Source organism: Suricata suricatta, chromosome 3 (genome assembly GCF_006229205.1).
Source record: "Suricata suricatta isolate VVHF042 chromosome 3, meerkat_22Aug2017_6uvM2_HiC, whole genome shotgun sequence".
NCBI lineage: Eukaryota > Metazoa > Chordata > Mammalia > Carnivora > Herpestidae > Suricata > Suricata suricatta.
Genome location: NC_043702.1, coordinates 60,689,405 through 60,699,942, shown reverse-complemented (window position 1 = coordinate 60,699,942; position 10,538 = coordinate 60,689,405). Strand labels below are relative to the sequence as shown.

At 42.7% G+C, this 10,538-nt stretch overlaps 1 protein-coding gene across 1 annotated transcript in view; it reads right to left on the bottom strand.

The window, feature by feature from the left end:
• Positions 1-208: 208 nt before the first annotated feature.
• The window catches only part of LRP2 (LDL receptor related protein 2), a 180,479-nt gene continuing 170,149 nt past the window's right edge, over positions 209-10,538 (bottom strand). Inside the window, exons 70-77 of the mRNA XM_029933311.1 lie at positions 9,764-9,863; positions 8,908-8,975; positions 8,416-8,533; positions 7,772-7,907; positions 6,908-7,009; positions 4,758-4,874; positions 898-969; positions 209-708 (exon numbers count right to left, since the gene is read on the bottom strand). Of these exons, the coding sequence (XP_029789171.1) occupies positions 547-708; positions 898-969; positions 4,758-4,874; positions 6,908-7,009; positions 7,772-7,907; positions 8,416-8,533; positions 8,908-8,975; positions 9,764-9,863 (875 nt within the window). The 3' untranslated portion in view covers positions 209-546. The remainder of the gene's footprint in view (positions 709-897; positions 970-4,757; positions 4,875-6,907; positions 7,010-7,771; positions 7,908-8,415; positions 8,534-8,907; positions 8,976-9,763; positions 9,864-10,538) is intronic.

Genomic DNA, 10,538 nt, shown 5'->3' with positions numbered 1-10,538 from the left:
TGTATCAATATGCCTACTAATCAGCTTGCAGGTAATAGAGAACATGAATTAAGTGCTGAGGTGTAAAAATGGACCCAGGAGAGGGGCCTGGGTTTCTTTCCTTAATCCTATAGGGAATATGAGTGGTACCTCTTCTTCAGACATGGCTAACGACCCCGAGTCAATTCCTTTCCCTGCTGGATCATTTACTGGAATGATCACCAACCAATTCAGCAGATACTTTTCTCAGCAAATTTAATGATGTGATAATCTTTCCAAAATTTACAAATGTACAGTATATTTATAGCATTTCCTTCAGATAGCTTCAGTGCAAAGATATACATATAGTACATTGTGATAATTATCTGTAAAAATATGAGACAACATAAGTAAAAAAAAAAAAAGGACACACAAGGCATGGTTTCCATTGACACCTCCAACTACAGGCAAATGGGGGAAAATATATATTTTTTAATAAAGTACCGAATGTTAACTTTTTCTTCATCTGTTTGTAAAAAATATATGTGCAAAAGTGTGTGTCTAATTATTCCTAAATAGATGGCGTAGCTATACCTCCGAGTCTTCTCTAACGAGGTTTGCAGTGTCTGTAAAAGTGTCTTCGGTCGCAGTGTAGGTTGGCACTGGGTCCCTCTTTGGAGAACTGTTAGCAGGAAGGGTCGGGGAGGGCGGGGGGGCCACAGCAGCGCCGTCCTTCTGGTCGGTCTCCATCTAAGACCACAGGGAAACACCAATCAGCCATTTGTTCCCCCAAAGTCACTGGAAACAGTTTTGTGTGAAGAAAACGAATCTTTGCCAGTTTGCTCAGAATAATCTGAGTGTACACCCGCTTTAGCCAGGCAAGTTACTGCTAAGATAGAATGCCGGATGCCTGTGAGAACAAAAATCGTCAACAATTACCTCCGCATAGATTGGATTTTCAAAGTTGGTCGTTGGTTTCAATTTTCGTTTGAAGATATTCCATTTTGTTGCCTAAATGAAAAGGGGGAAACAGAAAACCTTCAATAATGGAGTTTTTGCATGGATTTGTTCCTCCACGGAGGCTTTTATATATTTTTTAAGTTTATTCGCGTATTTTGAGAGAGACAAAGAGAGCAAAAGTGGGGCAGAGAGAGAGAGAGGAGAAAATCCCAAGCAGGTTCTGTGCTGTCAGCACAGAGCCCAATGGAGAGCTTGAACTCATGAAACTGTGAGATCATGACCTGAGCTGAAACCAAGAGTTGGAGGCCCAAGTGTCTGGCCACCCAGGCACCCACCTCCATGTAGGTTTTAAAATGTCTTCTTAGGGGCGCCTGGGTGGCTCAGTCAGTTAAGCGGCCAACTTCAGCTCAGGTCATGATCTCACGGTTCATGGGTTCCAGCCCCATGTCAGGTTCGGTGCTGACAGCTCAGAGCCTGGAGCCTGTTTCAGATTCTGTGTCTCCCTCTCTCTCTATCCCTCTGTCTCTCTTTCTGCCTCAAAATAAATAAACTATTAAATAAACTATTAAATAAATAAATAAATAAATAAATAAATAAAATGTCTTCTTAGTGAAGGAAAAAAGCAAACTGGGACCTGGGATCCCATGACCAGACTCATGAGTACATTGTTCAGTCCCCAAACTGAAACTGAAAGTCTCTGGGCTCTTTTCATCTAATAATTTCAAAGACTTCCTTGACTTGACAAGTATAGTTGACAGAATCTGTGCCTATATTGTCTAGAAGCTGTGACAAAGACAGGCAAGACATTTTTTCCGGGGCTGCTGAAAATTTAAGGGAAAAGCCAGATTGTAACTCTCATTTCCTAAAATGATGTCTTTCTTGATGCTTGGTCCACTCAGACCTATCCCTTCCCCTTCCCCTTCATCATTTCCTCCTTTTTGGATTAATCCAAATAGCAATAGTGATCATAAAAACTAGCATTTATTGAGAGCTTACTACGTATCAGGGGTTAGTCTAAAAGGCTTACAAATTTCCCAATTAATCTTTCTAGGAACTCTGTGAGGTAGGTGCTCTTGTTTTACAGCTGAAGAAGGAGTCACAGCAAGTGCATATAACTGAACTGTAGGTGAAAGAGTAGGCAATGATGATAGGACTCAGAGGATCATATACTGAAGAACCCAAAGAGAAATCACCATAAACTGTGGCTGGTGGCCCAGGTCTCACTGAAAAGCTGGACCGGAAACAGCTCAAGGAACAGAAAGCAAGGGCACGGCCAGCCCACTCCAGCAGGAAGCTAAGATGACCATATGTTCTGGGGGCATCCCTTGCTCTGTGAAAGTAGGAGGCCAACATGTGAGGGAGTAGGGAGCACACGACTACAGGAGAAGACCATTCACTCTAACCCACATGTCAGTGAGCACTTACGCCGTGCACGGCAGCCACCAAGAAAAAGATAAAGACATTCCGGTCAAGAGCCTGGCTTCTGGAAGCTTACACTTATGGGATGGGCTACTTGGAGGTCAGCAATTGCTGACAAGAGAAACTGGTGATTTTCACTTTTATCTCCTTGGAAAATCCAATGCAAGTCAATATCACTCTTTTGGAAAACACTAGAACTGAGTCACAGGAATTTTTGTTCCTAGCTTTGAGTCCGTTGACCAGATTTACTGATGAAAGATGTATTTGTGAGCCTCTGTGGCACACTAACGTCAACTGGAGAGAGCTAACCAAGTGCCTTGCTGCTTTAAGCCCCATTAGCTGCCATCTCAGTGCCCAGGAGACAACCGATGCAGAGAGATCCCTAGACATAGCATGCAGGACAGACCTTAGAGGGTCTCAGCCTCAGTTGATTTAAAACAAAACAAAGCAGCAACAACAAAACAACAACAAAAGAGGAAAAGCCAACATACTGCAAAAGTGAAGATGAGAAAGAAAGGGACTATGACTGATGAAGATCCACTCTCGTGTGAAAAGTCTTTCCGTGTTCATTTTGTTTCTGATGATAGATGTGCAGGTCAGAGGCTGCAGCCTCTTCCTGCTCAGGCTGGAAGAGAGCTCTGTCCAGTGAAGAGACTCACAAGACTTGAAATGGACTAAAAAGAAAAGCTGGGGGGCGCCTGGGTGGCTCAGTCAGTTAAGAGTCCGGCTTCCGGCTTCGGCTCAGGTCATGATCTCATGGTTCGTGGGTTTGAGCCCCACGTCGGGCTCTGTGCTGACAGCTCAGAGCCTGGAGGCTGCTTCACATTCTGTATCTACCTATCTCTCTCTCTCTCTGACCCTCCCCTATTCCCACTGTCTCTGTCTCTCAAAAATAAAGAAAAAACATTAAAAAAAAAAAAAAGAAAAGTTGAGAATATGAAATAATTTGGCACTGCCTTGGGGTTGCCTCAGATTTAGGGACCACTCAAGAGACATGACATTGTGACATTCAAGTATATCAGTACTTCAAAATCCATTTTTCAATGTAGCTTAAAGAAAACATTCAGGCTCTTAAAAAATATGAAACTGAAAATTCCTTTCTAACATAATATTTGTATGTGTCAGGTGTGTGTGTGTGTGTGTGTGTGTGTGTGTGTGTGTGTCAGAGAGACAGAGAGAGAAGGAATTAGTAAATGAAATAATGAAAAGGTAGACAGAGACCTTTGTTATAAACTTCATTACATTAATTTGGTTCAGCTTTTATTTTGATCCAAACAAACAGAATAAGAACCAGTTTCTGAGGTGCTGAAAATTCAATATGACTTCCAAGTTAACTTTGCAGATACCAATTATGCTTATAGATTATTTCAGAAACAAGGATTGTGTAAATAGATTCCTAACTACCCTTGGATTTGTTTTTTATACTGCTTTACAGAAGAACTCATAAAACCTTAAAACGGAGACTTTCTAGATCCTATTCTCTATTGGAATTGGGGGGGGCTGATTTCTGGGATCACGAGGCATTGGGAAAGACACTGCTGACACTTAGTAGACAGGGGCCAGAAATACTAAAATGTCCTGCAGTGTAGACAACATTTTGGACCACAGAGAACTATGCCAATAGTGAACCCAATGAGAAACATAAAGACTCCAGAAACCAGAGGTAAAATAGTTTGCCCAGAATCAGACAGCTAGATCTTAGGTAGCTTCGTGTGTGTCCATTAAAACTAGTGATAGATTATATATTAACACAAAATTTCCTATCAAATTTGATTCAATTTCTCTCTGTAGGCCTGTCTAAAAATGTCAAAGTTCCTGAAAGCATGACAGAGAAGCTCCATTAGTGGTCTTTTTTTCTTTTAATCTCCAGTGTTAAACACCGTACCTGGAACACTGAGGACAATAAATGTTTGGATGGATCCACGGACTGATGAAGAGAGTATGAATTAGTGCCATCTTGTGGTGAATATAGGTAACAGCAGTAGAGCTGAGAACACAGTACATTATTCAGGGAACAAAGATGTACACTGTAGAAAAACTGCATTACATGAAAAAGGAAAAGGTCTTCTAATATGTGTGATTGAAACAGTGAGCTCTTTATTCTGAGTCATTCTCTGAGACTCTAGTTTGAAGAGGCTAGACCTTGAAGCCCGTTGCCCTTCTTTTCCATATGGTCTCCCACAACACAAGCAATCATTCCCATCTCAGATCAATACTACAAATGTGGCTTTAATTTGTGGAAAAAATGTCAATTTGTTGTCATTATTATTATTACTTAAAAATCATCTTTATTAACTGCCTACCTATCTCGGGTCCGTGAGCCTATCAGGGTCTCCCTAGTCTCCCTTCGCATTAGTAAACCCAGCAATTCCTAAGCCCCTTGCAAATCCGGTATCATCTCAGTAGCCACACACTGTTACCTGAGTTGGGTCAGCACTTGGGGAAGCTGGCTTTGTGTCTGGAGCTATTTCAGAAGGGTTTACGGGACTTCCATAGTTCTGGTTATCCACGTTTCCAGATACGGCAGATACAGTTACCTGTGTGCATATTAAAGGGTATTATCCAGTTTTGAAAGAATTATCCTGTGATTTTCTTATCAACTCTTTGGTTCTCTTTACTGCCTGACGTGGTCAGGCACTATTCGTCTTAGTAGGAGACCAATCCCATGCTCCAGCACCAAACCCCGATCCCATCTCCCCAAATCAAGAGAACCGACCACTATGTCGTCTATCTCACGCCTCAGTTCTGAGAGGCACACGGTTATACTCGCGCTCAGTAACGACAATTTTATTCTGTACTCTTTGCTCCCTTATCCCCACGGTTGACCATATTTTCAGAAAAACAACCCTGGTTGTACATTGGCAGCCAATCCTAGAGGAGCAGCGTGAATTATTCCCAAACTCATCGGAGAACTGAGACTCTTCGGATATTTAGAATAAAATCACTCATCTGATGTGACTGCTTACAAGAGGCTGAATTTTTTTTTTAATGAATACTTTACAAGCACTAACTTCTTTTTTTAATAGTTTCTTGCGTTTTTTTAAATTTTTTAATGTTTTATTTATTTTTGATACAGACAGAGACAGAGCATGAGGGGGGAGGAGCAGAGAGAGAAGGAGACACAGAACCGGAAGCAGGCTCCAGCCTCTGAGCTAGGTGTCAGCACAGAGCCTGACGCAGGGCTTGAACCCACGAACGTGAGATCTGACCTGAGCCGAAGTCGGAGGCTTAACTGACTGAGCCACCCAGGTGCCCCGAGGCTGAATTTTTGAAACAACGGACATAATGTAATTAACACCCCTTTAGACATTTTCCATAACATCCATGTGATTCCGAGGTTCCCTCCTGAGCCCAAATTACCATGACTATAATGAACAAATTACGAGGTAAAAATTCACTCTTTTCCCTATACTTTTACATTCACTGTTTCATTTCTTCTCCAACATGAATGTGTGTGTAAACACGACCTCATTTTATTTTGAGTGAAAACTCCAAATGAAATGCCACATCTATTTCATCACGTGATCAAATTTTTGCTATCTGGATATCAAAGGATCAGGCAAAATGCTCTCAAGATGCAACTGTTTCTGATCTTAAGAAACCTATTCAGGGGCGCCTCGGTGGCTCATTCAGTTGAGTGTCCGACTTCAGCTCGGGTCATGATCTCGTGGTTCATGGGTTTGAGCCCCGCATCAGGCTCTGTGCTGACACTCTAGCCTGGAGTCTGCTTCTGATTCTGTGTCTCCCTCTCTCTGCTTCTCCCCCACACACGCTCTGTCTCTGTCTCCCAAAAATGAATAAATGTTAAAAAGAATTAAAAAAATTAAAAAAAAGAAACCTATTCATAAAATAAACCTTTCCATATTTAAAAGGTACCATATCTTATGATTTCAAAAGAACTTTAGGTTTTAAACATGACACTGCGTTTCACTGAGGCTGTAGTCATTCCAGCAAAGGAGTCAGGCTAATACCAACAGGCACCGGCCAGGGAAAAGTTCTTTCCCTTCATCTACTCACCTGTCACCTCCTGCTCCTCTTAAAAATGAGTGAGTGACAGGGATGCACCAAAGGGAATTTAGATATCTGCCTATCAACTTTGGGGACTTCTACATTTTTCAGAAAAGTTTGTGAAAGGCAAGCATAAGGAGGTCACCTCAAATAACATGCTTGTGATACCAGTAAGAATCCAGGGAGTCTACCCAGCCCCCCAAATCTCCACATAATGACCTGACAATCATTCACTTGTTCATTTCACAAATATTTACAGAGAGCCTGTGTGTGTCAGGCACTGCTTGCCAAGCTCCTGAAGGGACTCATAATTCTTGCCCTGACCACTCATAATGAAAAGGCTCTTCGTCAGCACCCTGAGAATGGTTGCCAAACCCAGGCGACTGTGCAACACGTGGGTGTCATACCCTTGGGTCAGACCTGTTACCGCGTGTGAAGCTGAAGAATGGGAACACTGCTTCCTTCCATTTGAGAGGAAGCTGGGAGAACCCTAAGAGGGCGCTACTCAATAGCACAAGATTCAGCATAGCAGCGCCCGAAAGAAAGGGCTGTGATTTCTCACCTGGGTTGGCTGAGCCACTTTGACACCACTGTCCCTGGATGCATACATGGGGTTCTCAAATATTATGGGCTCCTTCCCCATCTCCATGGCAAAGTCTTCACTCTGACGGAGAGAAGAAATACCTGGTTTACACAGAAAGGAGAGTGCCCTCCTCACACCTGGAGGTGTGCTAGGTGCTATGCCAAATTTATCCAAAAAGAAAAAGCCAGGAGACACAAGGTCTCCACACGGCAAACATCACATGAAATAACAAATGCACTGATTCATCAGATCAAGAAAACAGAAACTCTTTCTATACCTACGTTCTCTTTTGTCTCTTTAATACAAATATTCACTTGGGGATTAGGTTTGCACAGCAGAGAAAAGGGTGCCTAGTGGAAAACAGAGCAAAGAGGAGGAGAAGAGGAAGAGGGGAAAGAAGAAAGAATGGATAATATTGTACTTTTATGCAGAGGTTAAATATGAAAGGTTTGGGAGGTATAGAGACACTACTAGTCCACTCATAAAGTAGCCATTTGATCCTCTCAAAAGGTATTACTGGATCCATTGTACAGATGGGGACAATGAAGGGCAGAGAGGTCAAGCTCCATACTTATTATTACATCCTTAGACAGTGGCAGAGTTGTGATTTGAACCAACCACTGCATCTAAAATCTAGAAGTGTAATTTTATTACTAATATTTTAGAGACCTTTCTGCAAAAAAAAAAAAACCGAATGTTTCCTAATTTTGTAAAGGCTTTATTTTGAGAAGCATACAGCTTCATTTTTTTTTCTAGGTTAATTTTATTTTCTATAAAAAGTTTTTCTTTTATAAAACAGTAAACATGACAACCTTCAAATAGCCATTTTGCAGCCACACTCACCATCACCGCTGATGGGTCAATGCCAGGAGCAGACTCGGGCCCAAAACCAGACACTCCAATATCCATGTTAACATCTGCTCCTGATCTGAAAGTCACCCCGTTTCCATTTTCAGAGGATTTAACTAGACTACTTAAGCTGAAAAAAAGGAATTGAAACAAGGTACGATTTTTAAAGCCACCTTTTGCAGTAGTACTCTCTCCTCCATATTACTAAAGCTTACTTAAATGAAATACTCAATTCCCACTATGAATTTACACATCAAATATGGTAGGAAGTTGCCTTAGCTACACAGCATAGCTAAAGCACATTCCTGAATGCTTGAGATCGAAGAGATGGCCAGCTTGGCACTTGCATGAATGAAGCCTGGTCCAACCCCAGACTGTGCTCTAGTCTAACCTGAACACCCACCACTGGGCACGACCATTTGGACTATAAAATATGATTTGCACTCAGGTTTATAGAAGCATTCGATTAAGAGGTTGTGATTTGGAATGATGGCTTTAAGTCCGCTACTTTTTGTTTCTATAGAATAAGTAAGCTGCATGCTATACTTTTTTAACTTAAAAAAAAAACAAACCTAAATTATTCACAAGGTCACATCACCCAGGCTTCTAAAATCAATATTCCACATAATTAAACTGACCTTGGTAGCTTAGGCAGAGAAGGCAAAAGGGAGCCAGTTCTCCTGTAGTGGAAAACTCCTAATGCTGCCAACGCTCCAATTATGATGATCAGGATGATTGTCAACAGCACAGCCACTGCTGCCATCAAAGAGGAAAGAAGAAGTGACCATATCAGTGTGTGGAAGGGAGAGGAACAAATAGACTTCAGCACGGAAGCTGAGAGCAGAACCAATCATTCTTCAGAGGCTGAGTTATATAGAATATAAACAGCACTCAACTTTGGAGCTGTGAGGCATTCCCAGGTTGCTCATATTCTTTTTTTTTTTCTTTTAATGTTTAGAGTGCGAGAGGGGCTGGGGGGACAGAGAGAGGAACAGAAGATCCCAAGCGAACTCCGCACTGACAGCAGTAAGCCTGACGTGGGGCCCGAACTACGAAATCATGACCTGGGCCGAGGTTGGCTGCTCAACCAACTGAGCCACGCCAAGATTGCTCATATTCTTAAAACTTACTTGTTCCTGGAGGGACGCCTTTTGAAAGCCCTATTTCACAATATTTTCCCATGTAGCCACTGGGACACCTGAAAGTGAAAGGAGAAATTGCTCACAAGCTGTGGCCTTCTGAGGCTTCCATAGCTATTGTACAAGCACATCTTCAGGTAAAGAGAGGTCTGACTGAGCAAATTACACGTGGGGCAGTCGGTGTATCCCACTTGACTCTTGTTTATTCTGCCAAGAGATGGTGAGCTGGAAAAACAACAATCTGACTTTGAAATTCACTTTCAATGGTGTGGCTATGACACCCGCAAAATCATCAAATAAACATATTAGTGTCTACGGAATTCTTCCTTTGAGAATAAAAATGGACACCAAGATTGTATTCTTCCCTCTCGTATATTTCCATTAAATACTTTCTAAAGACCTCCATTTATCTTGCTCCACATTAAAGCGTTCTCAAGAACTCTCTCTCTTTTTCTTCCCCAAATCTTTAGCCCAGTCTCTGCGCACCACAGGGCTTGGGCTGACTCAGCTCTGCTGACAGCCGGTCTCCTGCACTCCAGGTGTAGTGAACACCAGGTGAGTAGAGAAATGGGCTGTCACTTCTCTAATCCCTGTTACAGTTGGCTCACAGGCCTGTGGCATCTCCGGGGCTTGTTGGAAATGCAGAATCCCTGTGAATGAGATGATTCTTATGCACAGTGTGGGTTTAGAAGCACGGACTTAGTTCTCTGTGGACTCTCCCAAGGGAGAGCAAGCTGGTCAAGATGTGGACATCAGTGAACTGGCAAGGCTCTTGTACTTGTTTTTCTGGCTACTTTGTCTCAAATCCCCCCAGGTCTACGGCTCAGACCTCACCATTCAGACTTACTTGCATTTGGGGAGGCCATTCTCATCAAAATAGCAATTTCCTCCGTACATACACCTGCATGGAGGGGGCATGTTGATAGGACTTTCGATGGCTGCAGAAAGGGAAAGCCATGCATGGGTTAGTCAGCCACACTCAGCAAAGCACCCAACCCATGCACATGTGCTTCAGGCCCAGGGCCAGAGCGGGGAGTGGAGGGGGACAGGACAACTCATTAGTCTCCCCACCAAAACGTTTCCTTCCACTTAAGTCAGATGAATTTCCTTATCAATAATAAGATCTTGGAGAGTGGCATACATTTGATGGAAAGAAAGAGGCAATTTATAGCATTTATCCCCCCAGTGGAGAGAGCCTACGCTGCAGAACATACATTAACATTTAGAAGAAACTTGTGGTAAAGGGATCTCTTAGGACATTCACGTTCTTATTTGAAGTTTTCACCGTTCTCTGCAAGCCCAGTGACACACATGAGTTTAATGTGGACACACCTCAACACTTATCTGAAGGCTCCAAAGCATCAGGGGCCCATCAGTCAAGCGACCGATACATAGATGCCTGATAGAGAGCTGGTTAGAGATGTCCTATTTTTCAAGTCCTCCAAACCTGCCCTTGCTCTGGGTCCCTGCTCCAGCTCAGCCCCTACATACTCCCTGGATGTGCCTGATGGAATTGTTAGTGTTTTCATGTCTTACTAGGGGATGCTCAGTAAGTGTTTGTCACACGTGCTCTTATTTAAGGAGCTCAGATACCCACCCGGCTCAGTCCCTCTATTTGAATC